The 26,946-nt window shown below is 37.3% G+C and overlaps 3 protein-coding genes and 1 long non-coding RNA gene across 5 annotated transcripts; 1 reads left to right on the top strand and 3 right to left on the bottom strand.

The window, feature by feature from the left end:
* The first annotated feature begins 537 nt into the window (after positions 1–537).
* On the top strand, positions 538–3,670 carry LOC25479566 (transcription factor bHLH18). Its single transcript, XM_013588013.3, has 4 exons — positions 538–650; positions 1,798–2,367; positions 2,581–2,949; positions 3,308–3,670. Exons 1-4 carry the CDS (start codon positions 588–590, stop codon positions 3,389–3,391), a joined length of 1,086 nt encoding a protein of 361 aa, XP_013443467.2. The 5' UTR covers positions 538–587; the 3' UTR covers positions 3,392–3,670.
* Positions 3,671–13,247: 9,577 nt separating this feature from the next.
* Positions 13,248–14,334, bottom strand: LOC120578064 (uncharacterized). The gene is made up of 2 exons (XM_039830141.1): positions 13,462–14,334; positions 13,248–13,364 (listed from the first exon to the last, which is right to left on the bottom strand). Exons 1-2 carry the CDS (start codon positions 14,212–14,214, stop codon positions 13,332–13,334), a joined length of 786 nt encoding a protein of 261 aa, XP_039686075.1. The 5' UTR covers positions 14,215–14,334; the 3' UTR covers positions 13,248–13,331.
* Positions 14,335–14,497: 163 nt separating this feature from the next.
* On the bottom strand, positions 14,498–15,076 carry LOC120578364 (uncharacterized). The gene has a single exon (XM_039831044.1). The coding sequence runs from the start codon at positions 15,074–15,076 to the stop codon at positions 14,498–14,500; it is 579 nt and encodes a 192-aa protein (XP_039686978.1).
* Positions 15,077–23,332: 8,256 nt separating this feature from the next.
* LOC120578206 (uncharacterized) lies at positions 23,333–25,217 on the bottom strand. Of its 2 annotated transcripts, XR_005644146.1 has the most exons (4): positions 25,138–25,217; positions 24,664–24,736; positions 24,134–24,427; positions 23,333–23,481 (listed from the first exon to the last, which is right to left on the bottom strand). It is a non-coding gene; the product is annotated as an uncharacterized lncRNA (long non-coding RNA). The 2 variants fall into 2 exon arrangements; XR_005644145.1 differs by having other exon boundaries at positions 23,333–24,427.
* Between the last annotated feature and the right edge of the window lie 1,729 nt (positions 25,218–26,946).

The raw sequence follows: 26,946 nt of genomic DNA, 5'->3' as shown, positions 1-26,946 counted from the left end.
GTTGTACAAATATCATTTCTCTTTAATGATATAGTAGTATATTGATATAGCACACTTGCCACTTGCTCGTAAATGATAGCAAAATCTTAACATGGTGTCACGTTGTCGAAGCATTTAAAAGTAGTAATTTTTATATAGAAAGTTATATATGTTTGACTTGTATTTTTAAGAAAAAAAATATTTTTGTAGGTTTCTTAAACAATATCTTCAAGGTAATGTGAAGGATTTGATTAGGCAAGGTAATGTAACTGTTTGTCACACTCTTAAAAACGGCAGTCAATATGCAGATTTTATGGCCAAGCTTAGAGCAAGTTCGGATTCTGAGCTGCTCTACCATGTCTGTTCTCCAGGTGATTTCTTCAACTCCTCAGGATGGACGCGGTTGGAACTGTCAATTCCAAAAATAAATACAGTAACAGTACCATGTTGCCAATAAATTAATGATACATACCTGATTTACTACACGTGCTTAAAATCTAGTCCTATAAAAGATTCAACATTTGGAACTCTAATTCAGCTCATAGTACAGTATACAAGTGTTACCTTTGATTCCTTCAAAAAAAAAAAAAAGTGTTCCCTTTGAGACTATGGAGGAAATCAACAGCACAGCTATGAACGTATCATCAAGCAGCAGCTGGTTATCGGATTTGGTAAGAAAATGAGACTGCAAATTCACACTTTCTATTTATTTTTCTAATTCACAGATGGTTGATTATAAACTAATTCCTTAACACTTGATATTTCTTGCAAAATATTTAATATTTATTTTTGAGTGTCATCGGTATTCCATAAACCCTAAAACCTATTTGAACAACGACTTATAGTATATTTGTCATCAACAAATTCATAAATTTCCTATTTGAACCATAATGATGTATCAATTGATTCCATATTGACAAGGAAATGTATTTTTGTTTGTAATATGAATTTTTGGCATAATTAATTACATACCCCTAAGTCGACCATCTCACTAAATTTAGAAATTTAGTTAGTCCTTGTCTCCAATGACGGATTTGGCCAGGGCATGGTGTGACAAGGGAATGAGAACCTAAATTTGTTGATCTGTTACCGGATCCATTTTTAAAAAGTCTAACTATCTATTTTAGGATAAAAAATAAATAGACTTTCAGATCTAAGTTTTTTTTTCCCCAATATTGTCATGGACAAATTAAGTTAAATATTTTTGTAAACAATCACCAAAAGAATGTTTATACATGTTTTTCAATTACAAAACAAAAGATAATGTCATTGTAAATGATGTTATGCTTCAGTATATGAACGGAAAAAACTTATGCAAAAGAGAATGCCATTTTTAAATTGAATAAATACAAAAAAAATAAATATTCAACAAAAAATGGAACCCAGTGAAAAATAAAGATGGAACTCCAGACCAAGCCATTGATGGACACCAGAACTTCGAGATTAGACAGATTGATGGCGGCTAAAAAAACTTGATTATGTGGCTGATTATTATTGAAGTGTGTTAGAGGAATGTATTAAAAAGTGTGACCCTAGCAATATCTCTTAAATAATTGATGTATCTGATCTTTAATATAAACTAAATATATTAGTTATTTATTAATGAATCTAAGAGAGAATATTTCTTATAAAAAACACTAGTGAGAGTATATAAATTTTGAGAGATAGAAATTAATAACAGCTTTGAATTTATTAACATGTGTAAATTTGCACATGAGAGACAAACTTGCTCTTAATTGTCGTAGTTAATTACAAATAAATGGTTGATTATAAATTAATTCTTTAATATATATACTTAAAATTTCCTTTTTTCCACAGGAAATGGACGAATACAATTTATTTGCTAAGGAATGCAACCTGAATTTCCTTGATACTAGTGTGGAAGATTTTCTTTCACATGACATAACTATTAATGTCTTCCAAGAACAAAATAAACAACAATGTTTAACTTCAGGGTCCACTTCCACAACTACTCTCAGCAACACATTTAGTGATGAAACAAAGTTGGATTGTTTTGACTTCAATATTGATAAGACTATTATGGAGATGAAAACAATTGATCATAGTGACAAAATCAATGAAACCTTTACCCAAAAACGTTCTTCATCTTTTCAAGTTCAAATTCCATCTTTTGACAGCCCCCCAAATTCACCTACTACTAGTTCCCAACAATACCCTACCTTAAATTCAATACAAAATGAAAGAGTTTCAGTGTCTCCAACCGAATTGGAAAATAAGAATCATTCAACAAAAACCTCAAAAACCTCAAAAACCAAAAGGTCTCGTGCTAATAATGGTGAGGATCATATCATGGCAGAGAGAAAGCGAAGAGAGAAACTCACCCAAAGCTTCATTGCTCTTGCAGCTCTTGTTCCCAACCTTAAAAAGGTACAATGTTATAAAATGATTATATGCAGTTCAAAGTTAAGGGTATTTTGGTGAAAAATTATTTAATCCATGTTTGAAAATTGTTTTAAAGAAGTATTATAAAAATGACAAAAAACGCATAAGAGTCTTATATTTAGAGACGAAGATATTATAATCTTGATTACTCTATTCATGTTACACTACTCACTAATCGATTGTGTAAAAATCTGTTAGATGGACAAATTTTCTGTATTAGTTGACACTATCAAATACATGAAAGAGCTTAAAAAGCGTTTGGAAGTTTTAGAAGAACAAAACAAGAGAATAAAAACAGAATCACATGTGATTCTGACCAAACCAGACCTTTGCAGCGAAGATGATTCCTCATCATTTGATGAGCACAATGAAAGTGTTGTTGGTTCAATATTTCAAGTGGAAGCAAAAGTGTTAGGGAAATATATGTTGATTCGGATCCAATGTAAAGAATACAAGGGGCTTTTAGTGAAAATTATGGTCGAGATCCAAAGATTTCAACTATGTATTGTCAACAGTAGTGTTTTACCCTTTGGAGATTCTATCTTCGATATTACTATCATTGCTCAGGTAGTGATCGTCTCTCTACGTCTCTATCTACCTTTAAATTGCAACTAAATACTTTTTTGACCACTTTTTAACTTTTGGTGTAATCAGTATTATACTAACAGATTGTCCTCGTGAGCTTAGCTCAGTTGGTATGGACAATGCATAAAATATGCAAGATCCGGGGTTCAAACCCCGGTCACCATCAAAAAATATACTAACCGATCTTTTTCTAAATATTATTAAAGTATTTTATTCCAGGTTGTTTTCCAATATATTTGCTTGATATATTCATTTTGTTGTCTTTGAATTTTGGTGTTTTTTTGATATACTTATTATTTACCGTAGTATTTAATATTAATCTCAATTATTTATTTTATAGTTGGGTGAAGGCTACAACTTGAGCATAAAGGAACTTGTGAAGAACATACGCAAAGAAGCATTGAAGTTTATGTCATCACGATAACATGAGCACGAGCACGAGCACGAGTGTTGTTAGTTGTCGGCAAACAAAATTCGTTAAATCGTATCTTTGTTCCTATTAGAAGATGTAAACCTCTGTTTCTTTTTTAATTCTTAATTACGATAATACTAATATATATTAAACAAATAACAATAATCTTATTATTATCGGTTTTTTTTTTTGTAATAATTAGTGTATCCATCTGTGCGATGAACAGGATAAAATTATGTTTAGGATGATTCTTTTTAGTTTATTATTTTAGAAATGAAGTGAAATTAAAAAAAAAAAAAAAAAAAAAGGTGTTTCTTGCATATTCATTTGTATTCAATAATTGAGATATGTCAAATATTAAAAGTGAATATCTCTCAATAATAAGTGACAATAAAATTTTAATCAATTTTATTACGGCATAAAATCTCTTTAAGAGGGGAATATTAATTAGTTCTGAGACAACTACTAATGGTAGTTTAGGAAATCATTTGTACAAAAGTAGTTACATTTGTTTTTCCTCATTTATGTCCAACATGATTTAATTCACATTATGTTAACTCATGTTAAATATAGATCTACATAAATTAATTAACGTTCGGCTTTTTTACGGGAACATGCAATTTTAAATTAAATGGAAGAACAACAATTCTTTGACTAAGTATAAAACCCCATGTGGGTCAAAATCTTTATTGCGAGGACGATGTATAGACAGTACAATGTATTAGTGCCCAACATATTGCTTGGTAGAGGGAAAATATGGTTTCTGATCCAAATGTTTGATCCAACTATTTTTAATAGCCTTTATTTAGACGAAGCCTACTTGACATTATGATTTGACGTATGTACTTTATACATGCAAATGAAATAAATTGTGGAATGTAAATCAAGTTGGTTGAGCTCTAGTGGCAAGGAGCACCTTCTAAGGATGTATTTGGAGAATATCGGGTTCGATTTCAGGGAGAATAATGTTTGGTCAGTGCACATGCCTCTACGCACGAGCCGGATTAGTCGTTCATCTTTAGTGGGTCGGAAACCGGTGTGAAATGTAACGCCCTAGTCGTTATTTTATTTATTTTGGATTTATTTAGAGTTTTTTATGCGATTTTAAATAATATTTGTGATTTTTGTGGTGTGCATTATTTTATTATATAGTTTATTTTAATAATAATTAGAATAAGTGGGAAATTAATATTATTTTGGAGGTTGGGGAGTTAATTAGGATTTAATAGAATTAAGGGTGAGTAAATGAAATAAAGGGGAGTTAATATTTGGGGAGTTAGGAAATGAGAAGTCAGAACTGCTTTTACGTGAAACCAAACTTTTGGGAGAAAAGGGAGAGAAGAGCAAGTAGAGCCAAGAGAATCAATTGCTGCGCATTTCTTTCTGCAAAACTAAGGTAATGGTGAGGTTTACTTCAATAGTGTAGTTGATAAATTCTGATTTTGATTTTAACAGGTTTATGTGAGAATTGGGAATTTTGGGGTTTATGTTGAATTCTAGGTTTTTGGGTGAATTGAGTGTAGGAATTGTTGTTCTGATGTTAGAAATAGGTTCTGAGTGCATACATCAAGTTATTTCACATCTGTAAACCAATTTGGGGAGTGAAAGTGAGAAAATTAGATTTTTGGGGAAAAACCTGAATTCTGTCCGTGCTGAGATTCATCGCTCGCCTAGGCGAGTAGACCTTCCCGCCTCGCGAGTGAGCAACTTTATGGCTCGCCTCGCGAGCAGAACCACTCGCCATGGCGAGTATGTACCTGAGAGATCATGTTTTTTGAAGTGTTGTTATAAGCTGTAAATTGGATAGTTTTAAGTGCCTAGATGATTTTAGAGAGGTCCGGGACAATTTTCAGATTAAAAAGATGAATAGGGAACTTAAAAATGAAGATTTAGTGAGAAAAATGTCAAAACTCCCGAGAGCACCTGTTTTGAGTTCGCCACGGTGAGCAGCCTTTTTCTTGTGCTCGCCATAGCGAGTAGATGTACTCGCGAGGCGAGTTGTCCAGTTTCAGAGCTGTTTGTTATTTAATTGAAGAATGTTGGATGATATTGATGTTTAAGCCTGATTATGATTAATTGTGCATTTTTCTGGAATTACTGAATTGATTATAATGACCTGTTGATGTCTGTGATGTATGTTACATTAATTAAATCATACATGGTGTTTAATTAGCGGAGTTGTAAGTCATGTGTACATATATGCATTGTCAAGTTGTATGTAGATATACACAAGTGGAGTCAGTTGCATAAGCACAAAAGTGGGAGGGCTCTGGCCCTGGAACGCCTTGTCGTTCAAACCGATGGAACACTTTGTTGTTCAAAGCAGTGTTTAGCGGTGAGGACTTATGTCCTGAAAATGAATGCTTTAACCATTCAATTAGCGGTGAGGGCTCCGGTCCTGAATATGGTACCACATGCATGAGCATTGTAGAGGAGTCTTAGGGGAGTTGTTGAGTGTTGCATGAGTCGATGTGTTGGTTTTAATTACCATTTGTTGTTGATGTTGATAATGATAATATTCTTATATATTAATGAATTGTTATTTTGATAGGGTGTTAGATTCAATTGATGAATTTATTATCTATATTTATTGTTGTGAATCTCACCCCTTCTGCTTGAAAATGTTGCCCTTCCTATGGGTAACTTGCAGGTGATCCTGAGTAGTAGGTGGTGGCTCAAGTGTCTAGGGCTCTGATACGTACGGGATCGGATTTTATTGCTTATTTTCATTCCTATGTATCAAATTTTGGAACATGATGATGTAGCCCTATTGTTGTTTGAATTTCTTTGATGAGGCTTTTATGCCAATATTATTTATTGGAGATTAAATATGTTGGATGTTGTTGTTATTTAAAGTTGAAAATATTCCGCTGCAAAGTTTTGATGAAATGATTAAAGTTTGTTGTTTATTAAATAGTTTTATATTATATTTAAGAAATTTTGAAAATGTATTGTGACATGCCCGTTTGGGTTATTACTCTGATGAATTATTTATTAATGAATTGATTTTGGGTAACGGGGTGTTACAATTGGTATCAGAGCAGGTTGGTCCGTCCGGCCGAGTAGAAGAGTCGTGTTGAGCCACCTAGGATAGAGTGTCAACTCTAATGTTGTTTTTGTTGTTGTTCTGAATTGTTGTTTCTTATGTAGAACTTTGAAATGGCTGGTCATAATGATGCTGCTCTTGCAGCTGCACTTGAGGCTGTAGCTCAAGCTATTCAAAAACAATTGCATGCTGGAGCTGGTAACGGTGAAGTGAGGATGCTGGAGACCTTTTTGAGGAATCATCCACCAGCATTCAAAGGAAGGTATGATCCTGATGGCGCCCAGAAGTGGCTTAAGGAAGTTGAAAGAATTTTCAGGGTCATGCAATGTTCAGAGGTGCAAAAGGTGCGGTTCGGGACGCACATGTTAGTTGAGGAAGCTGATGACTGGTGGGTAAGTTTGTTACCTGTGCTGGAACAGGACGGTGCGGTACTGACTTGGGCTGTATTCAGGAGAGAATTCCTGAATAGGTACTTCCCGGAGGACGTCTGAGGAAAGAAAGAGATTGAATTTCTGGAGCTGAAGCAGGGTGATATGTCAGCTACAGAATATGCTACTAAGTTTGTGGAACTGGCAAAGTTCTATTCCCCACTATACCGCGGAGACAGCTGAGTTCTCCAAATGTATCAAGTTTGAGAATGGCTTGAGAGCTGACATCAAGAGAGCCATTGGGTATCAGAAGATTAGAATTTTCTCTGAGTTGGTGAGTAGCTGCAGAATATATGAGGAGGATAATAAGGCTCATTACAAGGTGATGAGTGAGCGCAGAGGTAAGGGACAACAGAGTCGTCCTAAACCATATAGTGCTCCTGCTGACAAGGGTAAGCAGAGATTGAATGATGAGAGGAGGCCTAAGAGGAGAGATGCTCCTGCTGAGATTGTTTGCTACAAGTGTGGCTAGAAAGGCCACAAGAGTAATGTCTGTGATAAAGATGAGAAGAAGTACTTCAGGTGTGGTCGCAGTGTACACAACCGAAGAAGGTTAGGATCGGTGGTAAAGTGTTTGCTCTGACTGGTACGCAAACCACTAGTAAGGATCGACTTATCAGAGGTACTTGTTTCTTTAATAGTACTCCTTTAATTGCTATTATAGATACTGGTGCTACTCATTGTTTCATTACTATTGAATGTGCTTATAAGTTGGGTCTGGTTGTATCTGATATGAAAGGGGAAATGGTTGTTGAAACTCCAACTAAGGGTTCAGTAACTACTTCTCTTGTTTGTCTAAGGTGTCCGTTGTCTATGTTTGGTAGAGACTTTGAAGTCGACTTAGTTTGTTTACCGTTGACAGGTATGGATGTTATTTTTGGGATGAACTGGTTAGAGTATAACCGGGTTCATATCAATTGCTTTAGCAAGACGGTGCATTTTTCTTCTGCGGAAGAAGAGAGTGGAGCAGAGTTCCTATGTACGAAACAGTTGAAGCAGTTGGAGCGTGATGGAATTCTTATGTTTTCTTTGATGGCATATTTGTCGTTAGAAAATCAAGCTGTAATTGACAGGTTGCCAATTGTGAATGAGTTTCCTGAAGTTTTTCCGGACGAGATTCCAGATGTACCACCAGAAAGGGAGGTTGAATTTTCAATTGAACTTGTTCCAGGAACGAAGCCGGTGTCGATGACACCTTATCGCATGTCAGCTTCCGAGTTAGCTGAGTTGAAGAAACAGTTGGAAGACTTGCTTGATAAGAAGTTTGTAAGACCAAGTGTCTCACCTTGGGGAGCGCCGGTATTGTTGGTAAAGAAGAAGGATGGTAGTATGAGGTTATACATTGACTATCGTCAGTTGAATAAAGTTACAATAAAGAACAGGTATCCACTTCCGAGGATTGACGACTTGATGGATCAGTTAGTGGGTGCAAAGGTTTTTAGTAAGATTGACTTGAGGTCAGGTTACCATCAGATTAAGGTGAAGGATGAGGATATGCAGAAGACGGCCTTTAGGACACGATATGGTCATAACGAATACAAGGTGATGCCTTTCGGTGTTACTAATGCACCTGGTGTGTTCATGGAGTATATGAACCGAATTTTCCATGCTTACCTGGATAAATTTGTGGTTGTATTTATTGATGACATTCTGATTTATTCAAAGACTGAAGAAGAGCATGCAGAACATCTGAGGATTGTGTTACAAGTTTTGAAAGAAAAGAAGTCGTATGCTAAGTTGTCGAAGTGTGAGTTCTGGTTAAGTGAAGTGAGTTTTCTTGGCCACATTATTTCTGGTAGTGGTATTGCAGTTGATCCATCGAAAGTTGATGCAGTATCACAATGGGAGACTCCGAAGTCAGTGACTGAAATCAGAAGTTTCTTGGGTTTGGCTGGCTATTACCGCAGGTTCATTGAAGGATTTTCGAAGTTAGCACTTCCGTTGACTCAGTTAACCTGTAAGGGTAAGTCGTTTGTGTGGGATGCTCAGTGTGAGAGTAGTTTCAATGAGTTGAAGCAAAGATTGACAACTGCTCCTATTTTGATTCAACCGAAGCCGGAAGAACCGTTTGTTGTTTACTGTGATGCGTCTAAATTGGGCTTGGGTGGTGTTTTGATGCAAGATGGTAAGGTAGTAGCTTATGCTTCTAGGCAGTTAAGAATTCATGAAAAGAATTATCCTACGCATGATTTGGAGTTGGCTGCGGTGGTTTTTGTTTTGAAGATTTGGAGGCATTATTTGTATGGTTCCAGATTTTAAGTATTCGGTGATCACAAAAGTCTAAAATATTTATTTGATCAGAAGGAATTGAACATGAGGCAGAGGAGATGGTTGGAGGTGTTGAAGGATTATGATTTTGGCTTGAATTACCATCCTGGTAAAGCCAATGTGGTTATTGATGCCTTGAGTAGGAAGACGTTGCATATGTCTGCTTTGATGGTGAAAGAATTTGAGTTGCTAGAGTAGTTTAGATACTTGAGTCTTGTTTGCGAATTGACACCTCTGAGTGTACAGTTGGGGATGCTGAAGATTAACAGTGATTTCTTGAATAGTATTCGAGAAGCACAACAAGTGGATGTGAAGTTTGTTGATTTAATGGTTGTTGGTAATGGCACTGAGGATAGTGACTTCAAGGTTGATGATCAGGGTGTGTTGAGATTCAGAGGAAGAATTTGCATTCCTGATGATGATGATTTGAAAAAGTTAATTTTAGAGGAAAGTCACAAGAGTAGCTTAAGTATTCATCCGGGAGCTACAAAGATGTATCACGATTTGAAGAAGCTGTTTTGGTGGTCCGGTTTGAAGCGTGACGTCGCTCATTTTGTGTATGCATGTTTGACTTGTCAGAAGTCTAAGGTTGAACATCAGAAGCCTCCAGGGTTGTTGACACCGTTGGATGTGCCGGAGTGGAAGTTGGATAGCATTTCTATGGATTTTGTGACGAGTTTACCGAACACTCTGAGAGGGCATGATGCTATATGGGTTGTGGTCGACAGGTTGACAAAGTCGGCGCACTTTATTCCGATTAATATCATTTATCCGGTAGCTCAGTTAGCAGAGGTTTATATTCATAACATTGTGAAGCTGCATGGTGTACCGTCGAGTATTGTGTCGGATAGAGATCCGAGGTTCACTTCAAGATTTTGGAAGAGTTTGCAACATGCATTGGGTTCGAAGTTGAGGTTGAGTTCGGCTTACCATCCTCAGACAGATGGTCGTCGGAGAGGACGATACAATCTTTGAAGGATTTACTGAGAGTGTGTGTACCTGAGCAAGGTGGAGCTTGGGATAGTCACCTACCGTTGATAGAGTTCACATACAACAACAGTTACCATCCGAGTATTGGTATGGCACCGTTCGAAGCTTTATATGGTCGGAGGTGCAGGACTCCTTTATGCTGGTTTGAGTCAGGAGAGAGTGTTGTGTTGGGACCGGACTTGGTTCATCAGACTACAGAGAAAGTCAAGATGATCATAGAGAAGATGAAAGCGTCGTAGAGACGACAGAAGAGTTATCATGACAAGCGTAGGAAGGCCCTTGAGTTTCAGGAGGGTGATCATGTTTTCTGAGGGTTACTCCTATGACGGGTGTAGGACGTGCATTGAAGTCTAGGAAGTTGACTCCAAAGTTCATTGGTCCGTATCAGATATCAGAGAAGGTTGGAACAGTGGCATATAGAGTTGGTTTGCCACCACATCTTTCGAATTTGCATGATGTGTTTCATGTGTCGCAACTTCGGAAGTATGTAGCGGATCCTTCGCATGTTATTCCGAGAGATGATGTGCAGGTTAGAGACAACCTTACAGTTGAGACCTTCCGTGAGGTGAAGAAGTTGAGAGGCAAGGATATACCTCTACTGAAGGTTGTTTGGGGTGGAGTAACTGGTGAGAGTTTGACTTGGGAGCTGGAGAGTAAGATGCGGGATTCGTATCCAGAGTTGTTTGATTGAGGTAAGATTTCGAGGACAAAATTCTCTAAATTAGGGAGAGTTGTAACGCCCTAGTCGTTATTTTATTTATTTTGGATTTATTTAGAGTCTTTTATGTGATTTTAAATAATATTTGCGATTTTTGTGGTGTGCATTATTTTATTATATAGTTTATTTTAATAATAATTAGAATAAGTGGGAAATTAATATTATTTTGGAGGTTGGGGAGTTAATTATGATTGAATAGAATTAAGGGGGAGTAAATGAAATAAAGGGGAGTTAATATTTGGGGAGTTAGGAAATGAGAAGTCAGAACTGCTTTTACGTGAAACCAAACTTTTGGGAGAAAAGGGAGAGAAGAGCAAGTAGAGCCAAGAGAATCAATTGATGTGCATTTCTTTCAACAAAACTAAGGTAAGGGTGAGGTTTACTTCAATAGTGTAGTTGATAAATTCTGATTTTGATTTTTAACAGGTTTATGTGAGAATTGGGAATTTTGGGGTTTATGTTGAATTCTAGGTTTTTGGGTGAATTGAGTGTAGGAATTGTTGTTCTGATGTTAGAAATAGGTTCTGAGTGCATACAACAAGTTATTTCACATCTGTAAACCAATTTGGGGAGTGAAAGTGAGAAAATTGGATTTTTAGGGAAAAACCTGCATTCTGTCCGTGCTGAGATTCATCGCTCTCCTAGGTGAGTAGACCTTCCCGCCTCGCGAGTTAGCAACTTCATGGCTCACATCGTGAGCAGAACCACTCGCCATGGCAAGTATGTACCTAAGAGATCATGTTTTTTGAAGTGTTGTTATAAGCTGTAAATTGGATAGTTTTAAGTGCCTAGATGATTTTAGAGAGGTCTGGGACAATTTTCAGATTAAAAAGATGAATAGGGAACTTAAAAATGAAGATTTAGTGAGAAAAATGTCAAAACTCCCGAGAGCGCCTGTTTTGAGTTCGCCTTGAGTTCGTCACGGCGAGCAGCCTCTTTCTTGTACTCGCGAGGCGAGTTGTCCAGTTTCAGAGCTGTTTGTTATTTAATTGAAGAATGTTGGATGATATTGATGTTTAAGCCTGATTATGATTAATTTTGCATTTTTCTGGAATTACTGAATTGATTATAATGACCTGTTGATGTCTGTGATGTATGTTACATTAATTAAATCATACATGGTGTTTAATTAGCAGGGTTGTAAGTCATGTGTACATATATGCATTGTCAAGTTGTATGCAGATATACACAAGTGGAGTCAGTTGCATAAGCACAAAAGTGGGAGGGCTCTGGCCCTGGAACACCTTGTCGTTCAAAGCGGTGGAACACTTTGTTGTTCAAAGCGGTGTTTAGCGGTGAGGACTTATGTCCTGAAAATGAATGCTTTAACCATTCAATTAGCGGTGAGGGCTCCGGCCCTGAATATGGTACCGCATGCATGAGCATTGTAGAGGAGTCTTAGTGGAGTTGTTGAGTGTTGCATGAGTCGATGTGTTGGTTTTAATTACCATTTGTTGTTGATGTTGATAATGATGATATTCTTATATATTGATGAATTGTTATTATGATAGGGTGTTAGATTCAATTGATGAATTTATTATCTATATTTATTGTTGTGAATCTCACCCCTTCAGCTTGAAAATGTTGCCCTTCATATGGGTAACTTGCAGGTGATTCTGAGTAGTAGGTGGTGGCTCAAGTGTCTAGGGCTCTGATACGTACGGGATGGGATTTTATTGCTTATTTTCATTCCTATGTATCAAATTTTGGAACATGATGATGTAGCCCTATTGTTGTTTGAATTTCTTTGATGAGGCTTTTATGCCAAGATTATTTATTGGAGATTAAATATGTTGGATGTTGTTGTTATTTAAAGTTGAAAATATTCCGCTGCAAAGTTTTGATGAAATGATTAATGTTGGTTGTTTATTAAATAGTTTTATATTCTATTTAAGAAATTTTGAAAATGTAGTGTGACATGCCCGTTTGGGTTATTACTCTGATGAATTATTTATTAATTAATTGATTTTGGGTAATAGGGTGTTACACGAAAGCAAAATAAAAATAAAAATTGTGGAATGTACTCATTAAACAAAAGTATGAATAATTGAAATGCAGCTGGAAGTTTTAACATTAGGCGTTATGATCCATTTGTACGTACCCATGATATTCTGCTAAAGACGGTTTTTCATTGTTAGTTTTGTTGGAAATAAAAAAAAAAAAAAAAAAACACTACAGAGGGTTGGAATGTTATTGGCAATATGGGATAGCAATATATTTTTTTTTTGACATAAACCAAGGCATTTCATTGATAAAGAGGGAAATCCTTACATAAAGATGGATAGATTTGTTGAGGGACAGACCCCACCCAACATCTATTTCCTACTGTTTTTGCCAAACCCACAAGACTATGGGCTGCTTGATTACAACTTGTTCCAGCAAAATTAACAGATCAATTGCTAAAACGTGACAAATAATCTAAACAGTCTAGGATTAGAAACTCAATAGCTGCAATTTTCTTCCTACGGCGCAGGCAATGAACAACCTGTTCAGCATCAGTCTCTATACACAGGCTCGTGAATTGCTCCCCTTCTGCCCAGCTTAAACACCATCTAAGCGCAAGCGTCTCAGCCACAAGCGGGGTCACCACCATCTCTTCCTTACGGGTAGCAGAGAACAGAACAACACCATGGTGATCTCTAGCAACAAAACCCCAACCTGTGCTGCCATCAGTGAAAACTCCTGCATCCACATTGATCTTGACAATACCGGTCTGAGGAGGGCACCACCGAGTGGGAACGCGGGAGATTGGCTGACACGCTGCTTTCCTATTAGCCAAATTGAACTCTTCAACTAGCAGCACTGCTGACTGCGCAATTAAGGCAGGATCAAATGGTGAATTTTTAAAAATCAATTGATTCCTTCCCTGCCACAACCGCCAAAGGGTAATACCAAAAAACTGGACAGCTAGAGGGTCATCCTTCTTCAACCGAAGTTCCAGCCACTCTCTACACATACTGTTGGGAGGAATATGAATTCCAAGTGGAGATGAAAACCAAACAGCCTTCGCAGCCGGACAGTGCAAAAAGAGATGGTTCAAATCTTCCAGTCCAGAGTTACAAAGAGGGAAGGTTTGGTCCAGAGTTATACCATTTTTGCTGAGATTACATCTGGTAGGGAGACTGTTGCTAGCAAGCCGCCAAAGGAAATTTTGCACGCTCCTGGGACCATTGAAATTCCATATCTGCTTCCAAATATCAGATCCTCTCATTAAGGAGGATTCAACCACTTCTTTAGATTTGTTCTCACACAGTAAGTGGTGGCCTGACGTAACTGAGTATTCACCTGATTTCTCCCATTGCCACGTAACTTTGTCATGAGGAAGTCTAAAAGAGATTGGGATGCTAAGGATTTTCTTCGCAATGAAGCTGTTCAATGAAGCCATAACTCTTTCTCTATGCCACGAACGAGTTTCATGAACGATAAGATCAGCTACGACTGCATCGTCATCAATTGTACCTTCTTATCTCTGAATTGGAGTACATCGTGTTCCAGGAATCCAGTTGTCTTTCAAAATCCGAACAGTTATGTCGTTGCCAATCACCCAATGAGCGCCGTTCTCCACCAACTCTCTAGCTTTCAAGAGGCTTCTCCATGCATAGCTCGGTTGGAAGCCCACCTTGGCGTTAGAAATGCTTATCCGGGGAAAATACTTGTTTTTCAAAATACTAACATAAGAGAATTATTGTCAACCATAAGTCTCCAATATTGCTTTCCAAGAAGAGCTTTGTTAAAATCAATGAAAGACCAAGAGCCCAAGCCCTCTCTCTTCTTAGTTTCTCCGAGCCTGCCCATCTCATCCAGTGAATTTTCCTCTTGTATTCATCAGAACCCCACCAAAATTTGGCCAGCATTCCTTCCACAGCATCACAACAACCTTCTAGCAGCTTGTAATAACTCATGATGTAATTTGGGATAGCCTGAGCAACCGCTTTGATTAAAGTTTCTTTCCCAGCACGGGAGAAAAATTTCTCTTTCCAACCTTTGATCTTCTTCCACACTCTCTCTTGGACAAAGGAGAAAACCTCTTTCTTAGACCTACCAAAAATCACCGGCAAGCCTAGGTATCTAGAATAGGTATTCATAGTCTTTATATTAATCCTTTGACAAATGATTTCTTTTTCATGATTATGCACATTACGACTATATGAAACCTCAGACTTGTCCAAATTCACAATTTGACCTGAAGCCTCCTGGTAAGTATTGAGAACAGAGATGATACATTGAGCTTTCTCCACACTTGCCATGGCAAACAACAAGCTATCGTCTACAAAAAGTAAATGGGTGATCTTTGGCGCATTCCTAGCTATCCGGATTCCATGAATTTTGTTTTCCTTTTCTTCTTTCTTAAGGAGACCCGAGAGCACATTAGCACACAAAATGAAAAGATATGGGGACAATGGGTCACCCTGACGCAATCCCCTTTCTGGAAAGAACCTACGACTTGGTTGGCCATTGATGAGAATTTGATATGAAACTGTGGAGATACACTGCAAAATAGTGTTAATGATATTGTCGCGTCATTTTTCGGAGATCAAGGCTATTTGATTAGCTTTTGACTCACTAATTATTTCACGACTGAACATTTTATTATGAAAAGGGGGAAAAAGTTCAAACAACCCCATATTGAAAAGATTTTGGGTTCGGGGGTTAGTTACATAAAGGGAAGGTACTAGCACCCTTTATGTCCGTAGTACTCTACGGGAACCTCTTGGTTTTTACTTAATTTTCGTGCTATAACTTGCTTGCTTATTTTGAAAAGAAGGAATTAAAGTGGAAAAATAAAGACCTAAATATCTACATTTTTTATTGTTTGGAAGGACATGGTCCTCTGCCTACGTACCCGTGAGGGATCAAAACCTCGTAGTTCGGGGTAAAAATTGACGTTTGATTGGTTGAGTGTTTTTTATTAATTTTGAAAAAAAGAGATTTTAAAAGAAAAAGCCAAGTGGCAAATAAGTTTGTTTGTATTTTTTAAATTAAAGAAAATAGACTTAGGATAAAATTAAATTTGATTAATGTTTGATTAAAGAAATAAAATAAAAATGACGATCACTTGATTTAGGATCAAGGTTTGTTTAGAAAAGATTCTTTGTTTTTTTGTATATTCGGAATAAGATAGAACTAACGGAGCATAAAGAATAAAAAGCGCGGCTACCCTAAGTTAGAAATATAAAATCTATGACTATTACATAAAAAGCCTATTTACATTCTAAGGTCTGCAATAAAAATAAAAATGCTAAAAAAATAAATAAATACGAAAAGGAATAAGGAAAAATAAAAGTAAAAATGGTCCAAACACAAGGTGGGGGTGCAGCAGTATTATGGGGTGTGCAGAATAGTAAGAAAAGGAAACTGGGCTCAGAGGCGCACGTTGGGCCTCACGGGTTGGGGAAATTGGGCTTAAAGGGAACCGGTTTTGGTCCGGTTCGGCTCAATGGTTGAACCGGTTCAGCCTAGATATAAATAGGCAGTGGCTGGTTTTTTCTTTATTTTTCTTTTCCCTTTCTCTCTCTTCTCTTCTATGCTCTCTGTTCTCTCTCTTCATGTTCTTCACTTCCAACAATTTTCCGGCGAGTATGAATTTTCCGGCGCGGTGGTCGCCGGCCAAGGGTGGCGCCGCCGCCGCGCCGGACTTTAAAGTCGACCTTTTTGTGTTTTTTTTTTAGCTCTTTCACTTGTTTTCTTCCCCTCTACACGATTCTAAACCTAGATTTTCGAAAACGTACACACAGAGACCTAGATCTAAAGGTAAAAGAAAATACTACCTCTTTTTCTTTCGTGAATCCGGTTCTGTTATGGTGCTGGCTTGCGATATTGTGTGCTGTTGTGCTGTGGTGCGATGCCGTGTTGTTGGTGTTGCGGTTTGGACCTCGTTGATGTCTGATCTGCTTCTTGTGCGCGTCTCTCTGGCTTCTGTTGTGCGATTCTTGTGTGCTCTGCTGTCTTTCCCGTGTTCTGCCGTCCTCTGTTTCGTTGTCTTTTCCTTGTGTTGTGCAGGTCTCTATTTATACAGTGAGGTTGAGGCCAGAAATCAGTAGCTTGGGGAGGAGAAAAGGCAATTTCGGTTGTTGGATTAGGATGAAAGAAGAACGCGCTTGTGTTCCTGTGTTTCTGCAGATGAGGCTTGGTGAAAGCTGGATTGGAATGGCATTCGCGTGACAACCTATTATTCTGAATCTGGACCCTTTTGGATTTTTTTATGGATATTAACAAATGAATAAAGTGATAAAAGGAGAAAATAAAATAAAAATAAAATCAACGCAGACTTCTTTTGGGCTTATCTAATACGGAATTAAAAATAAAATTAAGATTAGTTTAAAAAAATAAAAGATGGAAATAATTGATTAAAGACTGAGAGAAAGAGGGCCCGACTCGGAAACAAAATGAGGTATTTTAAAATACCTCCCTGCCGAATTTTTCACTGAAATGTGAGTCTGGTCCGAGTTCGGAGACGTGTGTCAGTGGGACCTTTGGTCAAAATTTGGGGTATGACAGATATTCTCAGGGAAATTCATAGAGTGAAGCTGGATTTAACAAAAGACCACTCTATCCGGTCATACGCCTTGGCCATATCAAGTTTCATTGTCATCACCCCTTTCTTGCCTTTAGTTTTCTTTTTCATCTAATGGAAGCACTCCATGGCGATAAGAGCATTATCAGTAATAAGCCTCCCTTGAACAAAGGCGCTTTGCTCCTCATCCACAATTTTCGGAAGGATTGGCTTTAACCGGTTTGCAATAGTTTTAGTAACAATTTTCATCACCAGATTACATAGGCTTATGGAACGGAATTGGTTAAGAGAGGATGGGTTCTTACATTTAGGAATCAGAGCTATGAAGGTTTTGGTGATGCATTCTGGTGATTTTCTTTCATTAAGAATACCCAAGGTTAGAGAAACAACCTCACTTTCAACTATGTGCCAGTACTTTTGAAAGAAAAGAGCAGGTAAACCATTCGGGCCAGGAGCTTTATGAGGGTGCATTTGATCAATCGCTTCCTTGATTTCAGCGGGGGAGAAACTACGGTTACACCACTCCACATGCTTAAGAGAGAGCCTATCTTTAACCACTAAACAAGTCTGCTCCACTGTTGTTGGATTTGAAGAAGTGAATAATCCAGCAAAGTAATCAACAAGCACCTTTTCCACCTTATCTCTACCATTACACCAGACACCCCTGTCATACTTGAGATTTTTAATTGAGTTAATCTTTCCTCTCTGTTTCGCTTTTGCATGGAAGAACTTAGAATTCTTATCCCCTTCCTTCTGCCACGTTTCCCGACTCCTCTGCCGCCACATAGTCTCCTCTGTTTGGAGCAGCTTCGAATGTTTAGCTTCCAACTCTCTGAACTTTGTAATATTATCAGGAGAACCATCCCATAGGCCATGGTTATTGAGTTGGGTTTCAATCTCCAGCAGCTCCTTTCTGATTTCAGATGTCCTGTACTCTTTAAACTCAGAATCAAGGGATTGCATGGCTTCAATCTTGCTAACCAAACCTGTTGGGTTATTCCAGGAGCCTCTAACCATTGCTTCACATCTCTCATCATCAGCCCAACACTTTTCAAACCGGAACACATGAAGCTTTTTCTTATGCGCATCTTCTAAAGACACATCGAACTCAATAGAAATAGCAACATGATCAGACCCAAATCTTGCCAAGTGATTGATCTGAATAGGGGAAAACCATTTGATAAATTCATCAGAAGCAAAAACCTGATCCAATCTACATTGAATTCTACCACTTCCCTGTCTGTCATTTGACCATGTAAAAGGATAACCATTAAAGCCCAAATCAAGGAGATTGCAATCTTCCACCGCATTTCTACTCAAGGACAGTTGCGTAAAACTTCTAATATTACCACCGGGCTTCTCTTCATTTGAAAGGATATCATTGAAATCCCCGCAACATAACTACATATCCTTATCACCCGGAATAAGACTTCTCAACAAATCCCATGTTTTCTTTTTATTTGTTTCATCCGGGTACCCATAAATTCCAGTAATACTCCAATATTTGCCACTTTCTACATCTTCAATCCTCCCCATAATATGGTTTAGAGAGTAAGATATAATTGACAGGTTAACACTATCCATCCACATAAGCGATGTACCACCTGCCCTTTCTTTACCAAATCCATCACAAGGAACAAACAAACCAGAAGAGAATCCACAATTGATTCTGACTCTCTCCATTTCATCAGAATTTAATCTAGTTTCCATTAAGAAAACTACTTGAGGATTTTGGATACGGTTAAGCCTTAACAAGGCTCAAATTGCCTGAGGGTTCCCCAACCCCCTGCAATTCCAACTTAAGAGTTTCATTGGGGTAGGAGGTGTTGGTCATCCAACACCCCCTCTAGTTTATTGATATCAATCTCCATAGCTACAAGATGTCTCTTTTTCTCAACACCACCCATCACCTCCACAACACTATCTGTGACATTAGCTACACATAACTGCCTCTTCCCACCTTCTTTCTTCCCTTTATCTTGCGCTTTTGGCTTTTGAATTTTGGGACCCTTTTGGCGACTCCACTTCTTTCTCACCTTAGTTTCCTCCTTCTTATCCTTCGCACCAGCTGCAGACTTTTGAGATAAAGAAACCGAGCCTAGAGTTTCAGCCACACCTTCAATAGCCTTGCTTGTTTCTTCAGACCCCGCATCCAACCCAACATTTTGTTTTTCCACCACAGGGGTCTCTGCTTCGTTAACGCTTTTGAGGTTTTCTCCTCTCCTGCTTCAGAACACTTACTTGAACTAGTTGAGGAGAAAAGTGACGTACTGCATGTACCGGTGTTAGGTTCCTTCTTGAATTCCGACTGAACCTTTGATAATGGAGAAGCTCTCATCCAAGAACCATAAGCTTGATCCTGTTCTTCCACTTCTGTATACCCTTCACTATCTTGTCCCGTTTCCTCTTCACATTCTTTCATCTGATGGCTAATCCTCCCACATTTGTAGCAGAAGTTGGGTAGTCTTCCGTACTTGAAGAAAATCCATAGGTTTCTTTTCTGGTATTTCAGCACAGTACCTCGCTTCAAAGGGTTCCTTAGATCTATCGCCACTTTGATTCGATAGTTGGATAGCAATATATTTTCAATGCGAAGAAAAACTAGTATTTTGGATCACGTTCTATGGTTGGAAGGAGAGTGTGGCGAAAATACATGGGGGATGAAATAATAAAATGCCAAAACAGATATAAAAAATATATCTGATATGCCCCAGCCATTCTAGTATGAAAATATTAGTAAGATAACATTTCCACTTCAACCACACAAGGGATACCAAAGAAATATGGCTTTCACTTCAATCATATTTATTTCATAATTTTTAGTAGGTAACTGATAGGAACTGATATCAAAATATAAACTAATAGTAAGATTACAATACAATCCCAAGAAATTCGAGAGTCTTGGTTCTCTCCCCTCCAAGTATTCGAGAGCTTGGTCTCTCCCTACCAATCCTTTATCCCAATCCCTGAATACCTTTCTTTTCTTCTGCATCTTATTTATAATACTAAGTCCTATAGCTGTTACATAGAAGTTTAGTAGACAGCAATTACTACACACAAGTAACAGTTACTTATTTATAATATTATTAAATAAACTACTATTATTCTATAACTGCTGCCCTTAGGAGTCCTATTACTAACAATACTCCCCCCCTAAAGATTCACCTTGTCCTCAAGGTGAAGGATAACATAAGTGTCCACCAGGGTCCCATAACTTGAAGTAGAGTGACAGAGCAAGGTGTGAAACATGATAACTAATGCATACATCAGACACTCTCTTCTGGGGAGGAATTTTTGGCAGCAATAGGCACAGTGCCAGTTTGATCAAACTGTTGGAACAAAATGTGTTTCACAATGAACCTTATTAAGTTTTGATGATAACAAGGTATTAAAAATTGTCAATTGGTTATTACTAATAATTGTTCAAGTGTACAGGACCAAAGGCTACTCAAGTTATTTCAATAGGTCTTGGAAGAACAATGGAAAGAAAAAGAAATTCTGAGCATCTGAAGAAAACTGCTCCTGAAGCTGAAGTGCTTCTGAAGTGATGACGTCATCAGAAGCAGAAGGTCATCAGAAGTAAAAGTTTTCATCAGAAGCAATATCTTCACCAGAAGCTACGTTTGATCCTTTAATCAAACTGAAGATTCAAAGTAGCTGATTCTCAATTCAGTCTTATCAAAGAAGAACGAAGAATTGAAAGGGAGGTATCAACGGATATATGGATAGCACTGAGCACTTGTCTCTCGTTAATAGAGTTGACAAAGTACAAGTGTACAACCACTACCTCCACTACTCTGTTTTCTGTCTACGCTACAAGACAAAACAACAGCCATGCCTGCAGAATTTGTACACTCAAGATGGGAATGAATTTGAAGCTTATTCTTCAAAGGACTACACCCAAATCAGGCAAAGGATCACTGGTGGATTATCAAAGGATTTCAAACGACTCTTTAGACGTGCTGATTATCTCAACGTCTCTTTCACGCCTCTATATAAAGGAGTGAAGACTTGAAGATTGTAGAGATATACACAAGTTCAAAAGTGCCAAAACTCTGTCAATTTGATTCTACAAAGCACACTGAATTTCTGCACTGATTTGATACATCTTAGAAATTCAAGGTCTAGAGTCTTTACTGTATTGTATTGTGAAGACCACTGATTGTATATCAAGTGTTCAACTCAAACTCAATTCTCTGTATTTTTGTTTGATTAGAAGTCTCTTGCCTGCGTGCTTGAGCATTAGAAGTCTCTTGCTTAGTGCTTGAGCATTGGAAGACTCTTGCGTGTGTGCTTGAGCATTTTTGTGAAGTCTCATACTTAGAAAGTATTGAGCAGTTGTAATCTTTGTGATTATAGTGAAATCTCCTTGGAAGTGCAAGGGGGACTGGACTACTTCCGTGTTGTGGAAGGAACCAGGATAACTGCTTGTGTCTTTGTCTTTCTTTTCTCTGCTCTGTTCTTTTCCGCTGCAATCTGACTCTGATCATTTCATCAGAAGCAATCAAACTGCTTCTGAAGTTTTATCAGAAGAAGTATTTTTTAAGAGAAAAAGAAAACACAATTCAACCCCCCCCCCCCCCCCCCTTCTTGTGTTTTTCACCTTCACAAACCAGAGGATAATCCACCCTTCACCACAAACACGTCTGGATCTGGGGGCCTTGGCGGCGGTGGAGGTAGGCCGCCCAACTCGAGTGAAACCCATCCCTCTCCGATAGTTTTTCTAGGCAATTTCGCCCTCGATTCGAACACACTACTCATACCATGTTCATAAAAGAGTCTGTCGATACCAAGAAATTTGCGCAGATCTGCTTTGGTCTCTTGTTGCTTTTCCACAATGATGACATTCACGGAGGAATTTTCTGCATCCCTTTCTTCTGCGTTCTCTGCCTTTTCCTCATTTTTCTCTTCTGCTGTCTGAATGAGTTCAAAATTTCCTTGATCAATTTCTTCTGATTGAAGGCTGAATGTGTGAGGCGTCGATAACTCCCATTCCAATCCAGATTCCTCTTCTTCATCAGATATAGGTAGAACGTCTCTATACTCTGGCTTAAAATGCCAAAGTAGTGCAATGTGAAACGCTCGCCAACTCGCATGCAGATGGCATCGACTCCACCACTGCCACCATACGAGAGCACGGTTTCGCAAGGCTTTCACCGCCTCCAGCAACTTCTCACCCTCCTGTGTTCCCACGACATCAAAATGTTTCTCAATACAAATCAACCACCAATAAGCGTCACTGCTGCCATCAAATTGTGGCATGTCCATTTTCCCTCTACTGTGAATTTCTTGCCCTGGATCAGAACTGCTCTGATACCAGTTGATAGGAACTGATATCAAAATATAAACTAATAGTAAGATTACAATACAATGCCAAGAAATTCGAGAGTCTTGGTTCTCTCCCCTCCAAGTATTCGAGAGCTTGGTCTCTCCCTACCAATCCTTTATCCCAATCCCTGAATATCTTTCTTTTCTTCTGCATCTTATTTATAATACTAAGTCCTATAGCTGTTACATAGAAGTTTAGTAGACAGCAATTACTACACACAAGTAACAGTTACTTATTTATAATATTATTAAATAAACTACTATTATTCTATAACTGCTGCCCGTAGGAGTCCTATTACTAACAGTAACTTGATTAGTATTTTTTTTTTTTTTAGGAAAGGTAACTTGATTAGTATTAAAAGCTATCAATTGAAAACAAAAGAGATGAATTGAATAGACTAAACAAAAGATGAAGGACACTACACATATCACATAAAATAATTAGAGTAGATATGAGAGAAGCAAGGTGATACTAAAGGCATTTCAAAGTCACTTGCTTGCATAATTGGTAAAATAATTCAAAATCAAGTTTGAAATCTCTAATCCTTACTATGAACATTTTCTTTTATATTTTGAGTAATATATGTTAAGTGAACCTTTACTAACTATAAGCTTTAGGGCTCAACTTGAAGCAACCTTAATAAATTTATTTTGGAAACAAAACGAATAGACTGCAAAAATGCACTGCACCTTCATATGTCAATGTTGTTCTTGGCTAAAAAACCAATATCAAAGGAAACTGCAGCAGGGCAACAAAACGCACAAAACAACCTCAACAGTGTTTAAAGAAGCGAAGCTGAACTGATAACCCTGCAAAACAAAACTGCAGTTGCATAAACATAGACGGAAAACAAATCCAGCAGAAAACATTCACATCGTGCACAACACAGCTGCAGAAAACAACATGGAAGGCAGCCAACAATAAAAAAATAGAAATAGACTTGCAGCCGAAACATAAAAGTACAAAAATGCATCAGCACTCAAACAAAAATTAGTTGCTCCAAAACCCTGAACTAAACTCAGCTCCTTCCCGTATTCTTATTATAATCCTTACTGATTAACATTTTCTTTTATATTTTGAGTACTATATGCTAACTGAACCTTTACTAACTATAAACTTTAGGGCTCAACTTGAAGGAACCTTATTAAATTTATTTTAGAAACAAAAAGAATAGACTGCAAAAATGTAGTGCTCCTTCCTATGTCATTGTTGTTCTAAGCTAAAAATCAATTTTAAAACAACTGATAAAACCTAATTTTAGTAATTGTTTTCCTCCTTGATAAACCTCTTATTCCTCTTTTACCGGTGCATCCACATTATGCTGTAAAAAAAATTAGCACAATATGTAGGTTTTAGAATTTTTTAGAATAAAAGAAAGGAACAATAAACCTTCAATAGGTGCCGCCGGCGGCCGCTTTGAGCACTTCGAAAGAGAAAAACAGGAAGGAATAAAAGAATTACCATGTTTTTCCAACAATTTTGACGGATGAGATCGGTGCCAAATTTGATTAAGAATTTGGCGACATCGATTCAACAGTGGAGAGAAGTAATAAAGAACAAACAATAAACAAACTAAGGACATATTAGAGGTTGTCTGAGGCATGATTCCAAATCACAATATAAGAATTTGAAGAATCTCTAGTCACATCACATGGAAGAAAGGAATGTGATTACCATCGCCAAGTTGTGTTTCATCATCATCCTCAACATTTTCAAATGTATTAAGTCCCAACGATTTCGAAATTTGAGCACTCACTGCAGCCAAAACACACAAATCACAATATAGGTCAAATTATAGGTGAAAGTTCATCAAAACATTATATCAAACAGATGGGGGAGGCAAAAGTAAGTGGAAAAACTGATTCACAAAGCCTACCATATAAGAAACAGATGCACATTCCAGTTTGGTTTTGTTCAACTTCAGATAATAACAATTGAAAGCATAACATGTATTTTTAAGATGTAAATAAATCATATTAATAGGTTCATACCATCAATTTTCTGCAAGATTTTCTTGACTTTATGGTTGCATCCATTCCATATGTTCATTTTAAGCACAGATTTCTGCATACACAGTAAACATAAGATGAAGTTTAATTTCATTGTTCAAAAAATGAAAAATTAACTAAAATGGGACAAATGATACATAACACAAAAGCAAAAATAAAAGAACCATGGAGAATGTGATGGGATTACATGGATCTTCAAAAACTCTTCTTTCATCTGGGCAATAGAAAAAATGGTGATTTAAATATGAGCAGAATAGAATAAATGAGTAAAAGGTCGGTGAGTATATAAAATCAAACTCAAAATCAAATTTTTACAAAACTATCAAAACATCATGTTTATCCCCTCAAAAACCCTAAACACAGAATCAAAAAATGAAATTCGAGCCATCTAGTGTAGCGTGCGACCATGAAAATAAATTGAATCAATTAAAGGAAAGAGTATAGGAATTGAGATACCTGAGATCAATAGAAGAAGCAGATGAGAGTAGTTGGGACGAGAGAGAGGAAAACATGCATAGAAGAGAGAGAGTGATGTTGCTTGCAGTATGTCATGAACCAAGAGATTTGTTTTGTTGAAGAAATAAAGCGATGCCGGTTTGCTTTATTCATGAAAATAGGAGATTAGGTGTGAGTATTAGGGTTGTTCATGAAAATAGGAGATTAGGTGTGAGTATTAGGGTTGTTCATGAAAATAGGAGATTAGGTGTGAGCATTAGGGTTTAAATAGTAAAATTATGCAACAGGGTTTAGGTTAAAATTAGGACTTACGGGTTAACTTTAATAGATAAGAAGATAATTACACCTTACCTTTTATCAATATGAGATTTGAATTTTTCCGGTTAAAGAATTTACTTATTCGGACAATGCGGACAACAATGCTTACAAGTTCCTATAACCTAAAATTCTTCTTATTTTATTGTTCTAAAGGGGCCTATATGTTATTTTTTATACGCCCATTGGTGTGTTGTTGTTGATTTCCCCGTCGTGAAAAGGGGTAGCTGAAATGAATTTTAATACACCATCAGCCATTAATATAGGAGAATTTTGTAAAAATTACGGATGTCCGATGAATAAATTTGTCTAAAAGATGTAACTATTACTAAATTGTCATTTATATATAAACTCATTCAAGGATAATTTTTCATATTATCCTCTCCCCGTCCTAAAATAAATGACATTGTTGACTGTTACACACAAGCCAACACACTTCTTTTTTTTTTTTTTTTATGGTGAACAGAGTTTGAACCCCGAACCTTACACAATATATTATGCATTGTCTGAGGGAGTGTTCTTTATTATTACATAACGTTATTTTGCAGGATTCTGTTAACGATAAATGGTGCTGGTTGTTAGACCCTATTCACGGATACACGGTGAGTGGAAAGCATACTCTTTTCTGACAAGTAATGGCGCTATGGTGGACTGGTCCATGGTTGACGACGTTTGACATAAGCATACTCCATCGAAGGTTTCTCTTTTTGTTTGGCGATTCCTTCGTAATCGTGTTCCAACTAAAGACAATTTTGCAATTCGTGGTGTCCTTCTTTCAGCTGACATGTCTTGTGCGCTTCGTTGTGGATCCACTGATTCTGCGGTTCATCTATTTATTCACTGTAACTTTTCCGCCAACCTTTGGGCTCTTGTCTGTCACTGGTTAGGTATTTCTTTTGTCCACGCTGGTGAGCTTCGACATCATTTTACTCAGTTCACGAAGATGGCGGGAATGCCACTTTTGTAACACCCCGTTTTCCCAACATAAAAATTTCAAACATATAATCAGAGTAATCATCAAATAACGGGATATCACATTCTTAAAAATGTTAAAAACATAGATAAATAATAATTTATCCTTCATCGACAAAACTGCAGCGGAATTAAATTCAAATCATCATAAAGTCTTGGCACGCAGGCCTCATTAAAACATCTCATAAAATTTCAGTTAATCTTCAATAAATGAACACGTAAAAGAATGAAGCATGCATAACATAAACCCCATCCCGTTACGTATCAGAGCACCTAAGACACTTGAGCCACCACTCCTACTAATCTTTAATACCTGCAAGTTACTCGTACGAAGAGCAACATTTCCAAGCAGAAGGGGTGAGATTTCACAAAACAATAATATCAAGCATATAATTCAATAATTATATTTAACAACTTAAATAACTTCATCTATTAGTAATAATAATTCTTCATGTAATAATTCTTAATAGTTCAACCAACTTCTAATTATCATTTACTTCATATTCATCACATTATAAACAT

This window comes from Medicago truncatula, chromosome 2, assembly GCF_003473485.1.
Source record: "Medicago truncatula cultivar Jemalong A17 chromosome 2, MtrunA17r5.0-ANR, whole genome shotgun sequence".
Lineage (NCBI taxonomy): Eukaryota > Viridiplantae > Streptophyta > Magnoliopsida > Fabales > Fabaceae > Medicago > Medicago truncatula.
The sequence above is the reverse complement of the archived record's forward strand: the minus strand, read 5'-3'. Positions and strand labels throughout refer to the sequence as shown.

Excerpts from the sequence above, each read along its gene's own strand:
- LOC25479566 (XM_013588013.3), top strand. The coding sequence starts at position 588 with ATGGAGGAAATCAACAGCACAGCTATGAACGTATCATCAAGCAGCAGC. Across the intron at positions 2,368-2,580 it reads TTGTTCCCAACCTTAAAAAG|ATGGACAAATTTTCTGTATT; the intron begins GTACAATGTTAT and ends AAAATCTGTTAG. Across the intron at positions 2,950-3,307 it reads ATATTACTATCATTGCTCAG|TTGGGTGAAGGCTACAACTT; the intron begins GTAGTGATCGTC and ends TTTATTTTATAG.
- LOC120578064 (XM_039830141.1), bottom strand. The coding sequence starts at position 14,214 with ATGGCTTCATTGAACAGCTTCATTGCGAAGAAAATCCTTAGCATCCCA. Across the intron at positions 13,365-13,461 it reads GTTTTGTTGCTAGAGATCAC|CAGAAGGGGAGCAATTCACG; the intron begins CATGGTGTTGTT and ends GTTTAAGCTGGG.
- LOC120578364 (XM_039831044.1), bottom strand. The coding sequence starts at position 15,076 with ATGGCAAGTGTGGAGAAAGCTCAATGTATCATCTCTGTTCTCAATACT.